Genomic DNA, 25640 nt, shown 5'->3' on the forward strand with positions numbered 1-25640 from the left:
TGACCCTTGTTTAAAATATATACGCATGTATTACAGCAATTACCATCTTTTCCGGCCTCAGCTGTCAAAATCATGTCGACTTTCGCGGGATTTAAAACGAAAGTAGAATGTTTGATGAATACCGATCCGGATCAGAATTAAGACGAAGAAAAACAGAAATAAAAAAAAATCGAGGCGGGGTATAAAATTGGGGCGGGCGGGGATGAGAATCTAGGAATATTTTTATTATGGCGGCCAGGCCTTATAAACTATGTAAGATTTAAAAAGTGTTTCTATCAGAAGTATCTACTTGCCCGATTGGACAAGTACATCGATAGTTTCACTTGCCCGAACTGAGAATTTATTTGTCACGGGCAATAGGACAACCATTAGTGTCGATCCCTGGCAGAGTCTTAATTTACCAGGCAACCAAAATATACAACTGTCGTTTAATTGTTCTTCTATATTATGCTGTATGTACCTAATATGTTTATTCATAATGTAGAACTAGATGTTTCCTCGTCACCTTTTACCATAAGGTAGGTGATAGTGCAAAATTAATTATTTTACTGCAGACATATACCTTTAGTTACAAAAATTTATCTATAAAATTTGCCCATGTCCTCTATATAACACAGCATTTTACTCAACGACTGTATTTATTTAAAATTGTTGACAAGATAAGGTTTCTTTTATCTTTCCATAAATAAAGGTTCATCTGATCAGCCATGGCATATCATAAATACTAACTTAGTGACCACCTGGCCTGACCACTGGTGCTCTGGTGACCATGAATGGGCATGATAGATTTTCAGTTAAATTTATTACATGGATTTAAAATAATAGCGAGCGCAGCGAGCGTCGCGAAGCGACGCTCGCGAAGCGAGCTCAATAGACTAACGTGTATGAACAGAAAAAAATATATGTGGAAATTCGGATTGAAATCTGTATATACGTCAGCCAAATTTCTCTGTGCAACATTCCCAGAATTCCTGCGCTACCCAATGTCCTTTGCGCGAATAAATCAAAAATAGTAAAAAAAAAAAATTAAAGGAACATTATTTCTTACCGAAATCTTAACGAAATGATTTTGCCTTACCTTATTCAAAAAAATACCCCCATGCCACAACACCGGCCTTCACCTTGCCCTTCGGAAATGATACAAATGACGTCACCGGAAACTTACGAAATTTGACGAAGTTATGTCGGTTGCTTCCGTGAAACTCGGAAAACATGTTGCGGTGCATAGCAACATGGTGGCTAAAACATAGCAACAACTTACTTGAAAAGAACGATTTGATGCAATCTCTTTTCCATAAAACTAGCGTTTGCGTCCTAAGTCAACAGAACTTTTTATCTGACGTCAGACTTTCGTCACTTCAACGGTTCGGGTATTTCCGATTTTGTCGGAAACTTCCGAGAAGTTTGGAATCTCGATCCCGATGCTTGGGAAATGATTTCTTTTTACTGTTTTGTTTTATTCTTTTTGCTTTCTTTTTCTTAACTGATAGACAGTACATGTGTAGGTTTATGATAGTAAATAAACTGCGCTCGCCCCAACGGTCACACCGTAAAACATATTATTGGTTTACACTATATATTGCACTTAAATGTCTCTTACCTTATGCTTAAGACTTCTATTCTTAGAATATTTACAAACATTCAGTGCATCACTAACGACATCAAAATCTGGGAAGTCAAGTGTTTTTTTTTTTCTGTCAACTATTGGGGCATTAGGACCCCACGTATCATTGAAAAAAAATATTTGACTATCATTAAGTATAAAATAGCAGAGAATTGTCGTAATTTTAATTTTTTGAAAATTCTTATTGAAGGGGGAATGGTATATTTTCAAATGTTTTCCTCGTTCATAAACTATTTTTGTAATAAGTATTTTTATTGATGATCTAAGTATCTGAAGAAAGTCGGGATCGACATTCTGAGTGACGAAGTTCCCGCCATCTTGAACGTGAAAAGTACTGTGTTGATCAGATGTAAAAATACAGGTATTGAGGCAAAGAAATTGTTTCTATAGTGGCCTTTATTACTTATTGAATTATTATACCTCATCGGCTTTATCTGAAGCATTATGTTATCATGAAACCTGTTATTTGATCTTATGTCATTGTCACACAGTAAATTAAAATGTCGCAGTTATTAAATTATTTTAACATCTCTTTCAGTTAATTTTAATTCATAACTAATTTACTATGTGAATTATATTCATTTATGTGGCTATACGTTTGGTTAAAGTACAGACTGAAAGCTGTAAGATTCGTTTTCTTTAAAATAAAGTCTTTTTTCATGTAAATACTAAATTTTATTTAGTCATTTTATCAATTCAGAAGCCGCCCCCCATTCTTTATTGTTAAGCTGAAAACACATTACCAAGGTATAAGTTCATTTTACCCATGCCATCACAAATATTAGTATGTTTACAGTGTCGCTGTTAAAAATATGTGATAGGATTACATCACAGGCGCTTGTTTCATATACTGTATAGGGGGAAAATAACTCGCGGTGTTAATATTCGCTATATTCGTGGTGTTAATAAATCCATGAATTCAAGAAACAGTGACTAAATTTTCAATAATTTCCATGTTTTATTTGGAAATTTGAGAATAGACTACGATAGATTTATATATAGGTGTACGTGCAGTACATGGTCATTTCAGTAATTACAAGTAGTACTGTCATTATTAATTTTGATTATCACGCTTTACTTTAATTCAAATCGGCAGATAATAAAATGTGTTTGTTCAAAAGCTGTTTTAATAGCCAACGCTACATGCTTCATCAATCAAAACGTGGGCCATGGGTTTTGATTACACGTGCGTAACTAATGTTACCTGCATATTAGTTCAAGTAGTTTTTATCGACATTTTGGTTTTAAAAAATCATTCAAATAAATATCGAATTATTTCGATGTGGAAGGATATTATTTCGTAGAACTACATAAATACATTTATTTCCGTCCAGTGGTTTTTCGCCGCGTTTTATTGAAGATCTTTGGTGCACATGCATATATCTTAATAGCATGTAAGAAAGTCATGACACTTAGGGACTTTTAATAGCTGTACTTGTTTTAATTAATTATTTATAAAATCTAACAATTTTATATTAACCTACCCTGTTGTTCATGAAATAAAGACATAACACTGATTAATGTCGTTTACATGTAGCTATGGTAAGCATTAAACAGATATAGACAAGGGAGGCAACTTCTATATACCAATCCGCAAATTCAAGAAACAACGATAGTGTCAGATGAGAGAAAAACCTGAAAATTACAACCCGTGAAATTAATCCCCTATACAGTAGTTCGCTAGTTTTATACTATATTATAACAAAACATCTTTTTTCAATATTGTTATTATATAGTATAAAACTAGCATACTGTATGAAACAAAAGCCTGTGTTATTATATAGTATAAAACTAGCACTGTATGAAACAAAAGCCTTTCTTATCATATAGTATAAAACTAGCGTACTGTATGAAACAAAAGCCTGTGTTATTATGTAGTATAAAACTAGCATACTGTATGAAACAAGCGCCTGTGGTTAACATATTTATATTGCTAAATAACAGTGCTGATTTAATTTAATTTAATTTCAAATTGCTAACTGCTATATCCATTTGAAACCAAGGTGATTTGTTTTTCCTTGGATCTTGTTACTGCAAGAATGTAGTATGTGGCAAGATGCAATTTCCTAATGATTGTGGTTCCAAAGTTACTGTGGAAAAAAAATCATTTAGATCAATGCTAAAGTCCTTATCACTTAACAGGCATTGTCAGAGATCACAGTGCGAGTACTGCTTTGTGCCGCTTGCTGCACTAGCTATAACTTCAACAGATGCAGCACAATCTCTTGATTTAGCTTTAATTATAGTTTTATTAAGCTATTAAGAATAACTCGGTAAAGCTATCTCAGTATAGTTCTTACAAATCTTTTTTTCCCCAAGAAATAGACAAAAGGTCACAAGTATTGATGACTCATACTTATAAAATTGTATGGATTGTTAAAAAAAGCAATCCAAATCGAACATTGTTTAAACATTGCTGCCTTTGAAATCTGTATGTATTTTGTTTGTTTGGGTAACACTACACCACCTTGCATGTGTTAAGCTAGTGCTGAGTGCTGACTATTATAGACCTCAATAAATTCATTTTAGCAGTTGAATTCTTGTAGGTAACCATGAGTGACTTTCAAGAATATCCAGATGTTGTCCAGGAGGTCAGAGGAGCATTGGTATGTATGAGACAAACTTCATAGACATAGGAAACAAGTCAGTTTACATAATACACTTAATTATTGACTGTCAAGAGACTTGATTATTTTTTTATACGCCCGTCTTAAGACGGGACGTATTATGTTATAGGCTTCGTGTCCGTCCGTCTGTCTGTCTGTTAGCTTTTCGTTTCCGGCTCATAACTTTAAAACTATTAGGCCTAGGATTATCAAACTTTGTCATCTGATGCATCTTGGGTAGAAGGTGTGTCGTGCACAAAAAGTAGGTCGCTCTGACCTTTAATTAAGAAGATATAGCCAAATATGGAAAAATCCTTTCCGGCCCATAACTAGAAAACTATAAGACTTACAATCATCAAACTTGGCCAGTTTATGCATCTTAGGTAGAAGGTGTGTCGCGACCTATTTCAAGGTCACTGTGACCTTTGATTTAAATGAAATTTAAAAAAAAAATGTGTCTTTTTACTATTCATTTACACATCCCAAATAATGTAAGAGTATTGCACTGTCCTTATTAAAAAAGTGTTAAATCAAGAAAATACTTATTTTTTTAAAGCACATACTTGACAGCAATCTATAACAAATATGTATGTTAAAGAAATCCTACCTCTCCCATGAGTGTAATTATCAAGCACTGGTCAAGACTCAAGAAGAATTTTGATAACAGAAAATTGCATGTCAAATTAGAGAGAAATTAATGAGTTTTGAGTGTGAGGAGTTCGCTAATAGCTAGAGCATGGTGTTATCTATATCCCTTGAGTATTGGGCAAATGTGTGAGCCTGTTGGATTAAAAATAGCTCTTGCTGGCTAGCCTAAGTTTTAAAATGAATTTAATGAAAAGTAATTAAAACTAATTTAATATTGCATAGTAGACTAATCTTATATTATATAAAATTGTTAATTTATAAAAACTAATTTTATGGGATTGGGGTGGAATCAGCATGTCCATATGAATTTTATATTAAAACCTGTCGGACATTAAATGTCAACAAAAAAAAATCTTTGAGTATTTCATATGTTTTTAAAAAAGTTATGGTAGATAGTGCAGACCCATTCATCTATTGGTATTAATGAGTAGACAAGCATCCAGTTAAAGATTAATTAGTGAGTTCAGGCTAGCTGTCTTAATCACTCTGATCAAGCTGTATGATGACCTTTGGGAATTAGACAGAAGAACTGTTGGTTAGTTTACAGCATACCGTAAATCTGGAAATTTTTACGTCGATTTATTTTTGCGACTTTGGGTCAAAAAGCTGTTGATTAATTTTTACGCTTCAAATTTTTGCGAATTGTCACTGGTGCTAAAAATAAAAATCACTGAAGATTTTCATATCAGGTTATTTTTCAAATAATATGCCCAGTATATCCACTAATATACTCGCAACGTGGCAAGAAATTGCAAAATTCTCCAAAACAATTTTGATAAAAATACAAAAGAATTTCAATGAAAATAATTTCTAAATCAATTATAACAAACATTTTAGAGGTTGTGTATGCCTTTGAACCTAAAGAATAATCCAAATTAAGAAAAAAAATATAACTAATTTTCTCAACGTTTGGTTTTTTCTCACCTAAAATTTACAGGCCGCGTTTACATTAGGAACTTTCTAGTAAATGCACTGAGTTTGAGTTATCGCCCATGTTGATACACGGTTGGATAAAATGACAGTTCTCTCTTTATTGGCAAATTAATTTATGAAAATAATTAAAAGGGGGCATACCGCCTCAGTGCTTGTCAAATCATCGGACGATATTGCATATAATGAGGGCAATTTACACGCACGGGTAATTAACTTGTAGTTATAGTAGACTAGTGTAAACAGGTTTCTTTTAAAAATGACCAGTGCTTACCGACGCCTATTAGTTAAAAAAAAAACACCACGAGTTCTCAGGAAAAAAAATCTTCACATGTTGATTTATTTTTAAGAAAAATATTTTTGCGAATGCACGGCACGCGCAAATTTGCTAAAAATTTATCTACAGTAAAAATTTCCAGATTTACGGTATGTCATTTGGTGGCCAGCCTTTTCTTTTCAAAATTAATTTGATATAGATTAATTTGTTAAGACTAATTTGATATTGTTTAATATGATGGGCATTTGACAAGGTCTAACACAACCAGCATAGAAATCCAGCAATGATGTAATATTTATTATAACTAATGCTTACATCACAGGGGGATGGATAAATATTTTTTAGGAATGGAAAAATCATGGAAATTTAGAATATGGGTTGACGTGATTGCAAGCTATACTGTTGAAGAAAATTGTAATTTTTGACGGGCGTATCATGCTGTGGCGCGGCACTTTATTAACTATTCAACTTTAATTTGGTTAATTTTTTCAACATACCAGTTCAAATTGCTTAAAAGTAAAATTAGAAAAGTTCTACTTGTATTTTAGAGCTTACCACAACTCTTGATTTTTTATTGGCCAGTGATTGATGTGCTTATGCTTTTTAGCAAACATTTGACATATATTAACAAGATTAGTTGTTATGATTTATTAATACTATGAACCATTTTGAGATCTGATCACAGCTTACTTATATTAAAGAGCAAGGAGTCAAGACATACTAAAAAAAAAAATTATTCTCTTCGTAGAATCCTGGCAGATTAAAATTACAGAGCAACAGTGTCATCTTTAAAAACAACAAAACTGGCAAGATTGACCAGTACCCAGGGACGGATGTGGACAAGGTTCACTGGTTAAAGCGAGCCCGGGGGAACTGCCTGAAATTCCTCTTGTCAAGTGGAACCATTCACAGATATGATGGCTTCAAGGAAGGGGTAAAAGATCAGAAAACAATTACTATGAATTGAAATCAAATGTTAAAAATCTGTATGTCCTCCTTTTCTCAAACTTCTCTATATTAACGTTATAATCAAATAATTAAATAAGTTTGTCAAAGTACTAATATCATTATTTTTACTTGTAGGAGTTTGAGAAACTCGCAGCTTTTATTTCCAAGTATTACATGGTGAGCTTAGAGAAGAAAGACATGTCAGTTAAAGGATGGAATTGGGGACTTGCGAACTTCACAGGTAATCATATTGTCAGTTACTGTAAACCAGCTTTTATTCGCGACAACTTTATTTTGCAATTTACAGGGAATAAACCAGTTCGCGATTTCGCATTAAAGCTGATTTTGGATGTGTTGTTTATAGGCACATAGACTTTAAGGACCTGTTCGCAGCGAGAAATATTCGCAATAACAGAGCGAAACTTGCGAAAATATCTCGCACGCGAATAAAAGTTGGTTTACAGTATTCTGCTTGGAATCTATAAGGCTATCTAAATTTAATTCCCTGGTTCTCAGGCCAATTTTCTCCAAAACAGATGCGGGAGGGCGGCATTTTATTTTTCATTTTATTGGCAATAAAGTAGATGAGGGAGGTAATTTTTTTAATTTTAATTTCCGAATTTTCTTTAACACAAAGATAATTTTTTTAATCACAGATATACTTTCCATTTCTGGTCAAAATTTCTGCTTTATCCATTGCTTAACAGCGTGTTAACATCGTAAGTAATGTCCTCGAATGTATTTTCAAACGAAGTAGCCAAAATCTCATTGTAAATAGCTACTGGAAGTGATATTTGAATACTAAACTACGAAACAAATGAGGTCGGAATTTTTTTCCCCGGATTGGTCTCCGCAATACCAACTTTTTATTTTATCAAAAATACAATAAAATCGGCAATGCGGCTACCTCAAAACGGATGCGCGCGGGCCTGAGAACCAAGATTTCAATTTTATATGGCGTAATACATGTACATGTAGCATTTATTTGCTTAAGATGGAAATTTTAATGAAATCAAACTATCTACTTCAAAGCATTTGGATTTTTATGCGCCCGGATCGATAGATCCGAGGCGTATATTGTTTTTGTCCTGTCTGTTTATCTGTTTGTCTGTTTGTTTGTCTGTCTGTCTGTTGTCAACTTTAACCTTCGCCATAACTTTTGAACCATGAGAGATAGAGACTTCATATTTGGTATGCATACTCAACCAATGAAGCTCTTTCAAATGGCACCAAGGTCAATGACCTTGTGACCTTGACTGTGACCTATATACTAAAAATAGCTTTTTCGAACTTTCGCCATAACTTTTGAACCATGAGAGGTAGAGACTTCATAATTGATATGCGTGCTCCACTAATAAAGCTCTTTCAAATGACATCAAGATCATGACCTTGTGATCTTGACTGTGACTTATATGCTAAAAATAGCTTTTTAGACTTTTCACCATAACTTTTGAAGCATGAGAGATAGATACTTCATATTTGATATGCATACTTCACTAATAAAGTTCTTTCAAATGACACCAAGGTTGATGACCTTGTGACCCTGACTGTGACTTATCTGCAAAAAATAGTTTTTTTGAACTTTGTTACCGCCGGGTGTATAGTGTTTCACAAACACACATCTTGTTTCATACTTCACTGAGATAAATCATATCAAATAATTCTGACTGCATGCCTAGCTCTGTATACGGTATATCCATTATTTGCTCACCTGGTCTTGACCTTTATATTTTTACAGGTAATGCCCTGGAGTTTGAGGTGGACAACAAGTTGGCCTTCGAGGTCCCCCTCAGTCACGTCTCTCACACCACCACCGCTAAACAGGAAGTGACCCTGGAGTTCCACCCCAATGATGACGCGGCGGTCTCCCTGATGGAATTAAGGTTCCACATCCCACCAGATCCAAAGGACACGGAGAAAGATCTTGTACAAGTAGGTTAATAATATTAAAGTGGGATACCATGCTCAGACAGTGGTTATAGAATGTGCAGCTGGATATACAGTGTAATAGGTGCACTGTTTGTGCTCCTATCCTGTTTGTTTTTATGGGGGATAAAAAGTCCATTTCTGCATGTAACAAAATTAAGAAAATCTTTTAAGAGAGAATGTTCATTAAGTCATAGAAGTTTGTATGCGTGCATTCAAATGAAAATTCCATGAGCTAAAACTTGTATAACTTCGTTTAAGGAGTTTTACAACAATGTCTTGGAGAAGGCGGACATCATACAGGCCACAGGAGATGCCCTGGCTGTGTTTACAGAGGTCCAATGTCTCACTCCCAGGTATGGCTCATAATCAATCCAGTGTGTTCACAGCTTTTGTTATAAGCTAACTTGTCAGAAGTGTGTGTATACATGACATTGCACAGAATAAGTACAGAAATTTATATTTAAAAGGAAATGTGAACATGAATAATGTCAAAAATGCATGTACAGAAAATATACACATGTAGTTATTTGAATATGAAATGAATGGAAACCGTTCAATATATGCACTTATTTTCTTGCAGAGGTCGATATGATTTCAAAATGTATGGCACATTTCTACAGCTCCACGGTAAAACATTTGACTACAAGATTCCCTACACAACAGTTCTACGGTTATTTTTACTTCCACATAAAGATGGCAGACAGATGTTCTTCGTGGTGAGTGAAGGAACAGTGCAGAAATTAGAAAAATCCAGAGAATAATAATCAAATACTGAATGTATTTTTAGGTCACCTGAGTAAACTCAGGTGACCTATTGCTATCCGTTTTCGTCCGTCGTCGTCCGTCGTGTGTCGTGTGTTGTGTGTCGTGTGTCGTGTGTCGTGTGTTAACATTTGAACATTTTCAGCTTCTTCTCTGCATCCACTGAACCAATTTCAACCAAATTTGGCACAAAGCATCTATGGGTCAAGGGGAACAAAAATTGTGAATTTCATGATCCCTGCCCCCCTGGGGCCTGAGGGGTGGGGCCAAAACCACTAAAATTAATGCAATCTTTAAAAATCTTCTTCTTTACTCCTGGACATCGAGCAGTCAAACTATTTGCATGATTGTAATCAGCATTGAGTCCTCTACCAAAATTGTGAAATTCATGGCCCTGGGGTCAGGGGTTCTAGTGCTAGGGTGGGGCTAAATAAGTATATAGTGAAAATGCATTATTTCTTTGAAAATCTTCTTCTCTGCTCCTGGGTATTAAATAAACCAACTAAGTACATAGTTATGATGAGCAAGAGTGCCTCTACCAAAATTGTGAATTTTATGGCCCCAGCATCAATGGTTCTGGTGGGGGGGGGGGGCTTTATTGATTATAAAGTGAAAATACATGAATTCTTTGAAAATCTTCTTCTCTGCTCCTAGGTATTAAATAAACTAAGTAAGTGCATAGTTATGATGAGCAAGAATGCCTCTTCTAAAATTATGAATTTCATTGCCCCAGGGTCTGGGGTTCTGGTGTTAGGGTGGGCTCTATTGATTACATAGTGAAAATACATTAAATCTTTGAAAATTTTCTTCTCTGTCTCTGGGTATGAAGCAGGTGAACTACCTACATAGTTATGATGAGCAAGGACCCAAATCTTGCAGAATTGTGAATTTCAAGGCCCCAGGGTCAGTGGTGGGGGCTCTACTTATATACTTAAAATGAATTAATTGTTTGAAATCTGGTCCTTTGTATTTATAAAACATTTATTTACTTTTTGATAGGCAATTTTAAGGGTGCCTTTTAAAAATTTATGCAACCTAGGGTTAGGGGTTTATGTCAGAGTGTTAGGGGCACTACTGATTATTGATGAATATTACTGATTAGTTGGAGTGCATTTTTGTTCCCCTACCTTGCGTATTGGTATTCAGTAACCAAGCTAAGCAACTGCTAAGTTTATTGTTATGATGATCAATGGTGCCCTTTCAAAATTGTGAATGCCATATAGCATCTGGCTTAAAACATGAATCAAATTCAATACACTGTAACTGGAAAGTTGTTGCATAATGCTCAGGTGACCTATAAGGCCCGTGGGCCTCTTGTATAACAAAAGATGGTTGACTTGTTTAAATGAGATTGATATTGTTGCATTTACCGGTGTGTGTTTCTTTATTAATTGCTTTATGAAATAATGCACCCCTCCATTGTAGATAAGTCTGGATCCACCAATAAAGCAAGGGCAGACAAGATACCATTTCTGTATTCTGCTGTTCAACATTGATGATGAAATGTCAATTGAACTAGGAGTATCTGAGTATGCCATAGCTTTATTAGAACTTTAAATCTCTGTTCTTTTTTGCCTATTTACAAGTTCTTCAATGTATGTAATAAAAATCAAACATATTATAGAATTCTTTTTTTTTAAGTAATTTTCAGACATATTTATGTTTTATGTATGTATGTGTTTGTAGCGATGATCTCAAAGAGAAGTACGAGGGTAAATTACAGAAGGAGATGTCTGGTCCCGAGTACGAGGTGATCAGTCGAGTGTTTAAGGCGGTAACGAATCGTAAAATCACAGTGCCAGGATCATTCTTAAGGTAGCCTATTTAAATGTATTATTCACAATGATTTGGTATGAAGTTGGTGTCCAAATATTAATTCTATTTCCATGGTTATGTTTTTACAGTAACACAAAATCGCACTCCATCAGCTGTTCTTACAAAGCAGCCACAGGCTTCCTGTATCCTCTGGAGAGGGGCTTCATATTTGTTCACAAACCTCCCATACACATCCGCTTTGATGAGGTGGTAACCGTTAATTTCGCTCGAAGTGCAGGAACAAACAGATCATTTGACTTTGATGTGGAAACGAAGTCTGGGACCACCTACACATTTGTTGGAATAGAGAAGTAAGTCTTCACTCTACATGATGGTAATGAGAAGTTAGGAGTATTTGACATCTTCACAAAGTTTGGTAAAATGATTGAAACATTATTTTGTTTTTTGCATTTCTCTGACTATAAACAATAAAGTAAAAAATTTTATGAGGCTATATTCACATATTTACAATAATGTCTACAATGATCAAGACACAGTTTTGAATATTGAAATTTAGATTCATTATGCATTCATTAAACTTTATTCTAATTTTCTTTTTACAGAGATGAGTATGGAAAGTTATACGATTTTGTGACCAGCAAAAAACTTAGAGTGAAGAACATCAATGGCAAAGGGGTAAGAAGATACACAGTATACATACTAATCCTGAAATCTTCTTACTCCCCCTTATTCCGGATTTGTCTGGTCCTAACTAGGGGTTAAACTTTACATGTATCTTTCAATAATATATATAAATATCAAGCAGATGTGTGTTTTGATATGAATAATGGCTTAACTGATTTGATTGCTATTTCGAACACTCCATGTAATATTTTGTGTTGGATAAGGCACCGTACCGGTATGACATGTCTGGTTCAGTGAATCTATGTTTGATATTTTGTGGAGGATAAGGCAGTGTACCGGTATGACATGTCTGGTTCAGTGAATCTATGTTTGATATTTTGTATGTTTGATATTTTGTGTAGGATAAGGCACCATACCGGGATGACATGTCTGGATCAGATGATGAAGACGACCATGATGCTTATCTGGAGAGAATGAAAGCCGAGGGCAAGGACCGACAAAGTGGAGATGAGGACGACGACAGTGATAGCTCGGGTGGGTAGACTTATTAAGTGGAGTGTGAAATATAAGAACAATAATAAAATGAATAATGAATGCTTGATTGAAATGGATGAGATACAGAAAAGGAAAATGATTAGATTGAAAGATTGCAGGTTTTGAATTGATTTGAACATATTTTATTGTGATTAATTACCGTAATTTTCGGGTTATAGGTCGATGGGGTATATAGGTCGAAAGGCTCATTTTCAGCCTTAATTTTTGAAAAATCCTAAGATAGGACGAACTTACTATATAGGACGAGGCTTTGTTTCCCGTTTTCTAAAGATTCTTACGCAGATACAACGTATCAGAACAGGTAAACCTCTAAAATTACCGGGGCAATTCCGTGACATGAACGTATCAAGAAAACAAACATGTATTTTAATGAGTACAGCATTTAAGTAAAGTTTTTTTAAAAAATGTAGTTAAAACTTCTTTGAATTGTGTTACTACTTTTTTTTCTCCAACTTGCCTGTTCAATGCCTCCGTAGTTTCATACTGTTGTTAAACCAGAGGCAAAAATAACACGTAAATACGTTTCTTATTTTAAGCTATAATTCGGGAAATATCCGAGATCAAAGAATAATAATTCTGATTTCAGAAAAACTTGGACACATTCCTAATATAGTTTATTCAGTTAATTATTTACCGGTGGACGACAATTGCTTCGATGTCCGCCATTTTCATTTTTGTTCTTCAGGGATTTGCTAAAACCCGCAAACGACCATTGAATGTATATATAAAGCAACAGTAAAGAATTGAAATAATATTACCTCGCTGTAAGTTTAATTTATAAATTTAATTGAGAGTACCGGTACATCCACAATTTGACAGTCATTATGAATTTCATGGCTTTGTTTGTTCAAGGATGTGTAACACTAATACCCTATAACGGCATGTGGATTTGCTAATCATGCCCTGCGGGTATTAAACCAACACAGGTGTTGAAACCTTTGCGTGTACACAGTGTAAATCCTTTTATCTGTCAGACAATTAAAATTCGTTAGAAGCCAATCTTTGTATAGAGGTAATTCAGTGTAATTCTTGTGTACGAAGAAGCTTTTAATAAACCTAATAATATCAGTTAAAATTATATTTCTGTCTTAAATCATATTTCTGTAACCTGCATTTATTACTGATTCTTTGCTTGTAAAACTCCATATCAATAAAATTAATTTTTTGTCATCGGCATGTATATTTCCATAATTGCTTATAAAACTTCAAACTATCTTTCAAAACGATTTTTAGGAATTGACTGGCAACAATTTATTTCACTCATTTTACATTAAAATAAATATAAGACTTAAAGAATAAAAAAATTAATACTATTTCAATTTATCAATCTACTAATTAATGGTAAAACACTACACTTGTGATCTTGAAAAATTTTCCGTTTTTTAAATTTTGATACGGTTGCGGTTTTACTTTTAGTAAACGATAGCGACTTCCTAACTTCACAAGATGGCTACCGCATGATGGCAATGGATAACACGTTGAGGAATTATTAACTTGATGAAGCACAGTTTTTTCCTTTGTCATCAACGGATATTTAATGGAATTTATTTTGTAAGAAAGCTATAGAATAAATATATTATTGTTTACCTAGGCATTAATTTTTCTGCGTAAAATAATGAAAAAAGTTATAAAAGTGGCACAGATTTGCTCTGAAATTTACGTAAATTTTATTGATTTTGGGGCATTTTTCGTAAACTTGAGCCTTAGAAAGGTCGAATTCGTATATTGGGCGACCCCAGCAGTTCTGAGAAAAAAAGTATCGACCTATAACCCGAAAATTACGGTACAAAGGGATTGGGCACAAGTTCTGAAAACTTATAACGCCCTCTCCCCAGGTTTTGAATTCTAAGGGGATGGAGGTACCAGGGATTTAGCACACTTGGACAGTCTTAAATGGAATCACTATTCAGATATTTTGTTTTATTTCTAGATGAGTCCTACAATCCCAATGAGAGTGCCAGTGATGTGGCTGAAGAGTAAGTGACCATTGATTACAATCTGACATTGTGAATATACAATTAATTCTCGATAAACTGCCACTTTTTGTAATTTAGAAATCATGGCGGTATAACGAATTTGGCGATGAATTGAATTTCCCATCTTTTAGAAAATAAAAAGTAGAGTTCTCGTTCTTAGAAATACCATTTAGCGTTTCTATTCTTATTATTACATGTACATGTATATAAAAACATATTTCTGATTGAAAATACTTCAGATAATTTTTTTAATGTACAGTTTCGCTAAAACAAAATGTGCAGTTATGAAATAAAGACAAATATTTGTACAGTTAATTCTCGATAAACCGCCACCTTTTGTAATTTAGAAATCATGGCGGTATAACGAATTTGGCGATGAATTGAATTTCCCATCTTCTGGAAAACAAGAAGTAGAGTTACCGTTCTTAGAAATACCATTTAGCGTTTATGTTCTTATTATTATATGTACATGTATTTAAAAACATATATTTCTGAATACTTCAAGTAATTTTTTTAATGTACAAATTCGCTATATATATGAAATAATATGTGCAGTTATGAAATAAAGACAAGTACATGGGTGTGCATTTAAATCTGCAGTTCTGCTTTTAAAAAAAAACATGCTGGGTCGATCGTCGTGATATATTGCCGATAGTGAGTAAAATGAATTCTTGAATAATATTGTTTATATATGGCAACATTGTCAATTCAAAATTCACAATTTATAACGTATTAATAATTATTTTTTCAGCAAACTTTGCATTGTTTAAAGCAGAGAAAATCTAAATAATATAGTTATCGGCGTAGTTTAACAACGACCGCTTTCGTGGCAAAGCCGTGACTATATGAATTTTATTAAACAGAAAACAAAATTATTAGAACAGTTCATGTTAAAATTCTTGTTTATTTAGTTCTTGTTTAATTACGTAATTGCTTGTACATTGCCTGCCTTTACATGCTTTACAACAGGGATATTGTCAACCAATTAACCGCGCTTCACTGACCACACACACCTATGGCGGTATATCGAGATAATTGACACTTAAAAATGGACGTTTGTTGTGAAAACAGGGTGGCGGATGGCGGTATGCGAATTTGGCATTATAAAGAGAATTTTATATAGCAGGAAAAACGTTCTTGGGAAATCATGGCGGTATAGCGAAAATGGCGATGAATCGAATGGCGATAATTCGAGAATTGACTGTATATGAATGTAAATCTGCACGTTCGATACTGAAAAAAAACATACTGGGTCGATCGTCTTGATATATTGCCGATAATACAGTCTATCCCAAAAGCACCGGTCCGTCGGACAAAACAGGTGAAAATCTGATTGGTCCGATGCACTATCTAGTAAAATCGGTCCGATTGTCCGAGGTTCGTTTTGGTGGATTTTAAATTTTATATTTCTATTTCATCATATAGACGCTTAATCTTATACCAAAACACACTTTTAAAAACCTATTGTATTTGTTGCTTGTGATTGTTTTAAAACCTACTAAAAAAATTATGTTTGTTTTCTGTAACCCGACCGACCCATTCATATTATCCATGAGTGGATTGTTTTTCTGACAATTGGAAAAAAAACTGCGTTTGCTCAATCAGCCGATTCCATTTATTTAAAAAAAAATTAACTTGTAGCTTTTAATAACTTGAGACACAAAATATGTCAATATAGTTTACAAATTACCTTAAATATAAAGAGTAATCATTATTGTAACAACAATTTCCCCCTACAACTTTGTGAAGTTCGTTTTCTAGGCAGCCATTTTGGATGCCATGTTGGGTGTCCACTTGAAATATGACACCTGGTATATTCAGTCCAGGGATGTTTGGCCATACATAAGCAAAAAAAAAAAGAAAAAGAATTTCCGACCTACCGACCCTTATTTTTGGGAATGTAACAGTAAACAAATATATATTTTTTTAAGCTTAATACATGTTTACTGATTCAAATGCTATGAAAAAACATCGTTATGATCATTATATGAAAAAGTTTTGGACCGGTGAAATTCATTTGGTCCTGTGAAATTGTGTTAACTGTCTGTCCGAATGTCCTGTGGCGATTTTTCTTTTTCGCGAAGACTGATAATAAGTTAAATGAATCCTTGAATATGTTCATTGTTTATGGTATCATTGTTGATGGAATGTTCACAATTTATACCGTATAATTATTTTTTCCAGCAAACTTTGCACTGTTTAAAGCAGAGATCAAAATAATATCGTTATCGGCGTACTTTACAATGACCGCTTTCCTGGCGAAGCCATGACTAAATGATTTTATTGAACAGAAAACAAAATTATTATAACAGTTCATGTTAAAATTATTGTTTATTTATTTTTTGTTTAATTATTTAATTGCATGTACCTTGTCTGCGTTTGCATGCTTTACAACAGGGATAGCGTCAACCAATTAGCTGCGCTTCACTGACCACATGCACCTGTGGCGGTATATCGAGATAATTGACACTTAATGGACGTTTGTTGTGAAAACAGGGTGGCGGATGGCGGTATGCGAATTTGGTGTTATAAAGAGAATTTTATATAGCAGGAAAAACGTTCTTGGGAAATCATGGCGGTATTGCGAAAATGGCGATGAATCGAATGGCGATAATTCGAGAATTGACTGTATATATATATATATATATAGTAATCAAGTTTTCAATAGACAGTAGGATACTATATAGGTGTTATCTGACTTGTGTAACACAGGTATGACAGTAATCCTCCCACGTCGTCCGACGATTCTGAGGATTCTGAGGACCAGAGCAGTAGTGAGGAGGGAGGAGCTGATGAGGAGGCCAAGCAACAGAGACGTAAAGAAAAGGAGGAAAAGAAGGCCAAAGCCAAGGAAAAGAAGAAGTCACGCACAGCTAAAACTGTGGTACGTCATAGTATATCTTATATATACCGTATTTGGGGGAATATAATACGCACTTTTTTCCTAAAATAAATTTCTTTGAGAAAGGGATGCATATTTTACATCACAATGGGATTTTGATAAGTTTTTCTTTCAGGTGAAACACGGCTATCATACGTACATACCGTAGTATTACCATGAGACATATGCAATTTCTTTCGTTTATCGCCATATTTTAAACTTCGGAAAGTTATTGTTGGAAGGTATGCTTGTTAAAAATGTCACTTTCGTAATCTTTTGATACTAAAATAGCATAAAAAAGCAAGTTAAAAGTAATTTGAGTTGCATGTTGATTGTCTCCGAGTAGGCCGCCATTACCGATGTTATTTTTAGACGTTCACTCATGCCTATGCCACGTGCTTCCGTAATGATAGTGCACATGCAGCTTATCTGCCAGACAAAGTAATAAGTCATTTTTTAATGAAATACAATAAAATAAAAATTTATTTTAGGTTTTAAATAACTCAATGAAAATCTGCTGCAACATAAACACCCCTCCATACGTCCCAATGAAAGGAAGCCCATGTTGTGACACACGTGCGCTGGTCAAATGATAATTACCTATCAACACCCCTCTGGGCAATTAATTGTCTACCGACTCCAAAGCAATGTTTTTACAGTTAGAGCACTGATTATTTATTATCATGTTAATTGCTTTGATTATTTTCTTTGTTAAAAATTGGGGGTCGGTTTATGACCTTTCGTATTTGTGAGCATGTGTTGATTACGACACATTAAACAATTAAACACTTGTTAAATGTAATTTTACCTCTATCTTATACTTATTGGCCTCTTGTTTAAATGATTGAGAGTTGACAAATGAAATATGAATTATGCTAAAACTTCAGTGTTATCATTTATTCATGCTCTTTAGAAAATAAGATATCCACGAAGATTCATAAGAGGAAAATCGTAGTCTTCTTAATTAAATAAATACTTTGATGTTCAATTCCGTGTCCTGTTAAAGTATTGTAACATAATTTTCAGCATGATTACCTAGAACCAAAATTAAATATTACAACTGTTAAAACTTTCAACAATATCTCATGCTTTGTTGAAATAAAATTATTTCATCTAAGAATATGGCGACGCATAATTTCAAAATCACTGTAACTATGCTTAAAATAAAATTCTGTTAATACTTTTACGCAACATTATCTTGTGCTTTGTGAAATAAATGAATAAATAATTTTCTCCAGATTGCCGCGATATTGAATGTCAGGATTAAGAGAAAGTTATAAAGTGTGTATTGTAATAAAGGTGTGTTCAGTAAATTTTTGACACTTAATCCTCGCGCCGATTTTCATAACAAATTACCGCGATTTTCAAAGTTCAGAACATCGCTTGGTAAATTTTTCAGTTGCGTATAATACATCCGAACTGTGTTTTTTTTCCCCAGTTTCAGACTTAAAAAGGGGGATGCGTATTTTACATCAATGCGTATTATACTCGGCCAAATACAGTAGCCAAAACTGTGGTACGTTATATGTTGTCATGTACAGCTAAAACTGTGGTATGTCTCACAAACATGTTATGTTGTTACCTACAGCTAAAACTGTGGTATGTTACACGAAATAGCCAAAACTTTGGTACATTATATGTTGTCATGTACAGCTAAAACTGTACAAAACTAAAATGGTGGAAAGACTTAGACAAAAGCTGGGGTACATCTCATGTGGTCATGTTTACAGATGAAACTGTGAAAATGTGTTTTAATTGGGCAGGCTGCAGTAGATATCTAGTAAACAGGATAATGGTATGATTCTGTAAGACAAATGTTTGTGAGGTAAATTTACATATAAACTTTAATTTCAGAGAGAAAAACTGCCTGGATCAGAGAAGAAGAAAAAGAAATCGAAATCAAAGAAGGATCCTAATGCTCCTAAGAGGCCCATGTCTGCCTACCTACTGTGGTTCAATGCCAGTCGGGAGGAAATGAAGAGAGATAACCCCGAACTCAGCATCACAGATCTCAGTAAAAAGGCTGGGGAACTGTGGAAAGAACTGGAGGATAAAACTGTAAGTTTAATATTATCAGGATAAAAATTTATATGAAAATGGTTAACAATTACAATGCAGTACCGTATAATCCCTATTTACCGCCCCTGCCCCTATAAGCGCCCCCTTAGGTCTTTTTCAATTTTCAGGAAATAAGGGCCCCCTGTATAGTGATTGAAATCATCTACAATCGTATCAAAAGTCTGCCAAACTTTGAAGAAAGTGAAAATAAAACTTGTCTATAATCCAGTTTCTTGGTGGAAAATCAATCATTTAGCTTTATTTGGATGGATTATCTTCAATTAAAGTTTTTTCAAAGATTTTTTGAAGTTAAATATGACATTAAATATTGTAAATAGAATACTAAAATAACCGCCCCCCATTTGCAATTGTCTAAGCGCCCAGGGCGGTTAATAGGGATTATACGGTATGTCTTCTGTCAGTCTTGCCTTTCGTGTATTGCCTAAAAACAGCTGTTACATGTCATATAGATGTAAAAACAATAAGAACACAGTGATTCAAATGAACATTGTGGCCCATGGGTCTCTAGTTAATTTTATACACACTCATTTGATTTTTATAGGAATGGAATGAGAAGGCTGCAGTAGCAAAGAAACAATATGAGAAGGCCATGGAGGAGTACAGAGCAGAGAAGGCTCAGGCCTCAGAAGAGGAGGATGAGGAATCCTCAAAGGACGGGAAATCTTCAAAGTAAGACACGCTTAGAATTTCTTCATTTTAATTTGTGTGGATCATTGTTCATGGGCAGGAAAAATTTTGCTTGTTCATGGGGAAATAATTTCATGGGTTACTCATTTATATGGTAGATTTAATAAATACTGTAAAACGAGAAAATTTGGCGCATACGTATTTTAGTGCAAACGCAAGTGGGAATGCATAGGCGCAAATAAATTTTAGCGCTTGCACTTGTCATAAAAATATACAAATGTGATATTTTGTTTTTTTATCCACACCGTATTTGACTTTTTGGTTAGTCAAGAAAGGAAACACAATAGCACTCCCGTATATAAGTAAATATTTGTCAACTTTACCGTGGTGTTGTAATGACACGGACGTGACACGGTGTTAAAATTTATTTTATTTTTATTTTAAATAAAAGAAATGGACTATTTACGCATTTTATTCATATTAAAACAATGTATGCATCGAAAGAAAGTTACTTGGATAATCATAATCAGGTTCTGCAAGGTCAATCGCCATGCTTAATTGCACTGTTTACCTCGAGGCGATAGATGATTGACACGCCGAGAAGCCAAACTTTGAAGGTGCTAATGATAAGTACGGGTAACAACTACCGTGGTAACAATAGTTTTATTAAATTATAATTTGGCAGAATTCTCGATCGATTCTACCGTGTGCAGTGCTAGAGTGTTTATAAAATCCAACAACCCTTCGACATTATGTAATCGAGCCTTCCGATTTACATCTACTTATGTAAAGGCTTTGAACACGCAAAGAAATAGTATTTTGGAATCTGTTAGCGCACGATAAATTTTAGCGTTCAGGGGCTCTTGCACCAAAGGCGCTAAAATTAGTAGTGCGCCAAATATTCTCGTTTTACAGTAAATGATTGTGGGGATATTAATTTGTGGGCATGGGTGACCCACAATATCCATGAACATTGGTCCCTCATGAACAAATGATGATTCCACAGTATCCCAGTTTGAGATGCAGTAGTTAACCTGTATTATTGTTCTGGTTAAAAAAAATAATGTAGACTCTACTCCTAAAGAAGAAATTTTTACACAAGTTTATTGCACTTGCAGAAAGAGAAAGAGTCCCAAGAAGAGCCCAAGTAAATCAGCTTCGGAGAGCCGAGCGGGGGCTGGGGCTAATTATAAGAGTAAGGAGTACATTTCCAGCTCAGGCGAGTCATCAGGATCTGATAGCGATGACAAACCTCTCAAAAAGAAAACAAAGAAGGATGAAGGCACAAAAGAAAAGAAAAAGAAAAAGAAAGAGAAGGAGGAGCCCAAAACAAGGAAGTCCAGGCGACAGAACAAAGGAGGAAGTGAGAGTGAGAGCAGTGTGGGGGAGGTAAGGATCTGTCCATAGGAGGAAGTGAGAGTGAGAGCAGTGTGGTGGAGGTAAGATCTGTCAAAAGGAGGAAGTGAGAGTGAGAGCAGAGTGGGGGAGGTAAGGATCTGTCCATAGGAGGAAGTGAGAGTGAGAGCAGAGTGGGGGAGGTAAGGATCTGTCCATAGGAGGAAGTGAGAGTGAGAGCAGTGTGGGGGAGGTAAGATCTGTCAAAAGGAGGAAGTGAAAGTGAGAGCAGTGTGAGGGAGGTAAGGATCTGTCCATAGGAGGAAGTGAGAGTGAGAGCAGTGTGGGGGAGGTAAGGATCTGTCAAAAGGAGGAAGTGAGAGTGTGAGCAGTGTGGGGGAGTAAGGATCTGTCAATTGAATAGTAAAGAATAACAGCATTGGGGAGGAGGGGGGTATATAAGGCCTGTCCATAGGAGGAATTGAGAGTCTGTGCAGAGAGCAGTGTTTGGGAGGTAAGGGTCAATCTGTCAGTGATTAAGAATGAAAGCAGTATGGGGGGGGGGGGGGGGGGGGTAGGTAAGGCCTGTACATAGGAGGAAGTGAGAGTCTGTGCAGCGGGCAGTGTTGGGGTGGATAAGTATCGATCCAGAGGAGTAAATGAGAATGATAGCATTCTAGGGAGGTAAAGAAAGACTGAGAGCAGGGGGGGGGACATTGTGTTCAAGGGAGATAACTTATGACTTGTTGGAAAACAAAGTTTGCTATTTTTAAAAATGCAGTGGAGTTAGGCTATCTAAATTTAATTCCCTGGTTCTCAGGCCAATTTTCTCCAAAACAGATGCGGGAGAGCGGCATTTTATTTTTCATTTTATTGGCAATAAAGTAGATGAGGGAGGTATTTTTTTTTGAGTTGGCTCGCGTACCGAGCTACTCTTTGTTGACGAAGCCGTTTCATGATCAGAACTGTAAAATTTTTCACGCATTCATCAAGGTGATCCATACGCCAGATATGATAGTTCTAACAAAAAATGCTTTTATTTGAGTGATTGTATAAACCATGTTAAACTTAGGAGATGAAAAACTGTATAAAATGTCATACTGTTACCTTATTTATGTCTTCATACTTTTCCTGAATTTTTTGATGAAGTATCTGTACATGTACAATTACTGTGTATGAATATATGTTCAAGCATGTTAGGCGGATCTAATCTTCCCATCTGAAGTTTATGTATACATGTAATTGACCTAGAATACTCCATAAAACAAACACCTGCTGCTCTCATTAGCTGCAGCTAGTGTGCTTGAAAAATCTATTTTTAGAATCCAGATTTGCTGTGGGAATCTTTAAACTTATTACTCGATAACACTGACCACTGCAGCTAGTGTGCTTAAATTCATTGTAGAATCCAGGTTTGCATTGCTGCTTTTCACGATAATATGTACGGAAGCCCATTAGTGCTGCCAACCTGTATATATACATGTAAATAGGAAAAGCAATATACACTTTATTTTTGAGCCGAACATGGAGATATATGATATTCAATCTGTTAAGATGCAAAATAAACTGAATATAATTAAGGTATGGTGTCCAAATGTTTGGAAAAAAGCACAATTAACTCGAGCGAGTCAACTCGCAGGCCCTTCAGGCCTTTGATTTTAATTTCCGAATTTTCTTTAACATAAAGATAATTTTTTTAATCACAGATATACTTTCTCATTTCTGGTCAAAATTTCTGCTTTATCCATTGCTTAACAGCGTGTAAACATCGTAGGTAATGTCCTCGAATGTATTTTCAAACGAAGTAGCCAAAATCTCATTGTAAATGGCTACCGGAAGTGATATTTGAATACTAAACTACAAAACAAATGAGGTCGGAAATTTTTTTCCCGGATTGGTCTCCGCAATACCAACTTTTTATTTTATCAAAAATACAATAAAATCGGCAATGCGGCTACCTCAAAACGGATGCGCGCGGGCCTGAGAACCAAGATTTCAAATTTATATGGCCTTAGTGGTATGATTTAGTACACATATAATCTATTTTTGTATGTACATGTACATCTGGGATAAACTTTTCAGATTTTCATCTTCACCACTTCAACTAAATTCAACCAAAACTTTGCTCAGAAGTTGTTTTTTTTTAAAATGAAGGGTTATTTCCTTTATTCCTAGAGAAATATTCCATAAAATGTGAAAATTGGGTCATATCATATTAAAATAACCTTCTTATGAGCAACTGATTGAAAAAAGACAAAAATTTTTGTGTAAAAGCTTCTGTATGTTGTACCTATTCAAAAACATGCCTTGTCAGCTTTGAATCAATCATATTCTTTGAACATTTCACTTCCATGTATGTTTTAGTTTTCATTTGGATTCTTCTACATAGATTTTCCTTATCATTTTAGCTTCCAGAGGATGAAGAGATCTTGGATTCACCATCTGTATCAGAAAAATCTGAATCAGAGTCGGACTGAATAACAGAGCTGAAGACTTGAAGTTTGTGATGAGAACAGTGAATTTGATGTTACATTGTACATTCTCATGGTATGGGCCCAAAGCTCATATTAGGGGTATAAAAACACAATTTGATATGTAAAACTATTGCAGCATACAAGTAGTCAAGTGCTGCTGTATTTGCTGTTGTAGATGACATCAATGTGACAGGATGTAAAATGGAGAGGTTTTTATGAAAAAAAAAAGGTTTATTATGATTCAAAATATACGTAAAGGAGTAAATGGATCTGGTAAAATATTAATATGCTTGTTCATAAAACTTTCAATGTTTAAGTGCTATTTGTGGACAAATTGTTCAGAAACACTTAAGGTGTCAAAATATAAAATATTTAATGTCATAGTGCACAGATCACATGAGATCTTCTGAGGAAAGTACTGTGTCTGAGTTTTGTGACGTTCATGTATGGTTTAAAATAAATACATGTTTAATGTAGTGTATAATGTTTTTTTTTTTACTTATTATGTCAAAGTTCCAAATACTGCCAAACGTCCAAGCTTCTCCTAGACTGATGAATGCATTTAAGGTCCATTTTAAACTCATCTTGACTCTCTTCCTCTCTTCCAACAGGTGCTGTATATATAGTTGCAGATTTATTATTTGCAGGGAGACTAATTAAATCTAACAATTTTGTACTGGTGTAGGGACGTTAACTGAGGCTCTTACTCGTAAGAGTAATGTCTCTTCCAAATCTAAATGAGATGTAAATAAAAAAAATAGTCTTGATGAATCTTGCCAAGATTATTGAACCCTTTTTAGCTCACCTGAGCCAAAGGCTCAAGTGAGCTTTTCTGATCACATTGTGTCCGTCATCCGTCCGTAAACTTTTCACATTTTCGACTTTTTCTTAAGAACCACTGGGCCAATTTTGACCAAACTTGGTACAAAGCATCCTTGGGTAAAGGGGAATTTAAGTTGTTAAAAGGAAGGGCCAAGTCCCTTCACAAGGGGAGATAATCAAGAAAAGACAAAAATAGGGTGGGGTCATTAAAAAATATTCTTCTCAAGAACCACTGGGCCAGAAAAGCTGAAACTTATGTGGAAGCATCCTGGGGTGTAGATTCTAAATTGTTCAAATCATGACACCTGGGGATTGGGCGGGGCCACAATGGGGAATCAAAATTTTACATAGAAATATATAGGAAAAATCTTTGAAAATCTTCTTCTTAATAACAACTGGGCTAGAAAAGCTGAAACTTATATGGAAGCATCCTGGGGTAGTGTAGATTTCAAATTGTCTAAAGTATGATCAGTGGGGTAGGGTGGGGTCACAATTTGTATTACAAGGGGGAAATCTAGTAAAGGACAGAATTGTCAAAGCTTCTCAGGTGAGCGATGTGGCCCATGGGCCTCTTGTTCTTGATTTTTTACTTATTATTGGAGAGAAGAAAAAAACGCAGTGGACCTGACCAGGATTTTAACCCCGGCCCCTGAATCTCTAGTCAGGTGCTCTACCCATTGAGCTTTCCAGCCATCAGCAATTGAACCTGTCTGACTGTCACATTCCTCCCTTTCAATTCACATTTTTTGACAATTGCCATATCAGCA

General features: G+C 35.0%; 2 protein-coding genes across 4 annotated transcripts in view; one reads left to right on the plus strand and one right to left on the minus strand.

Moving 5' to 3' along the window:
* Positions 1 to 1715, minus strand: part of LOC134263286 (protein retinal degeneration B-like) — a 40335-nt gene extending 38620 nt beyond the window's left edge. The window contains exon 1 of the mRNA XM_062745615.1: positions 1601 to 1715. The gene's annotated coding sequence lies outside the window, so the exon portion shown is untranslated. The remainder of the gene's footprint in view (positions 1 to 1600) is intronic.
* Positions 1716 to 1896: 181 nt separating this feature from the next.
* LOC134263287 (FACT complex subunit SSRP1-like) lies at positions 1897 to 24527 on the plus strand. Of its 3 annotated transcripts, none has more exons than XM_062745616.1 (18): positions 1897 to 1985; positions 4171 to 4230; positions 6834 to 7019; positions 7169 to 7274; positions 8772 to 8965; positions 9221 to 9315; positions 9543 to 9678; positions 11150 to 11253; positions 11411 to 11539; positions 11629 to 11850; positions 12103 to 12175; positions 12526 to 12658; positions 14610 to 14655; positions 17368 to 17539; positions 19391 to 19594; positions 20157 to 20284; positions 21361 to 21631; positions 23986 to 24527. In XM_062745616.1, the coding sequence occupies exons 2-18, from the start codon at positions 4177 to 4179 to the stop codon at positions 24052 to 24054; spliced, it is 2322 nt and encodes a 773-aa protein (XP_062601600.1). In that variant the 5' UTR covers positions 1897 to 1985; positions 4171 to 4176; the 3' UTR covers positions 24055 to 24527. The 3 variants fall into 3 exon arrangements, with proteins under 3 accessions (XP_062601600.1, XP_062601601.1, XP_062601602.1); XM_062745617.1 differs by having other exon boundaries at positions 1899 to 1960; XM_062745618.1 differs by having other exon boundaries at positions 1928 to 1993.
* The last annotated feature ends 1113 nt before the right edge of the window (positions 24528 to 25640 follow it).

The sequence above is a fragment of the Saccostrea cucullata genome, unplaced genomic scaffold (assembly GCF_032062105.1).
Source record: "Saccostrea cucullata isolate Sc308-1 unplaced genomic scaffold, CSIRO_AGI_Scuc_v1 ctg346, whole genome shotgun sequence".
Classification (NCBI taxonomy): Eukaryota; Metazoa; Mollusca; class Bivalvia; order Ostreida; family Ostreidae; genus Saccostrea; species Saccostrea cuccullata.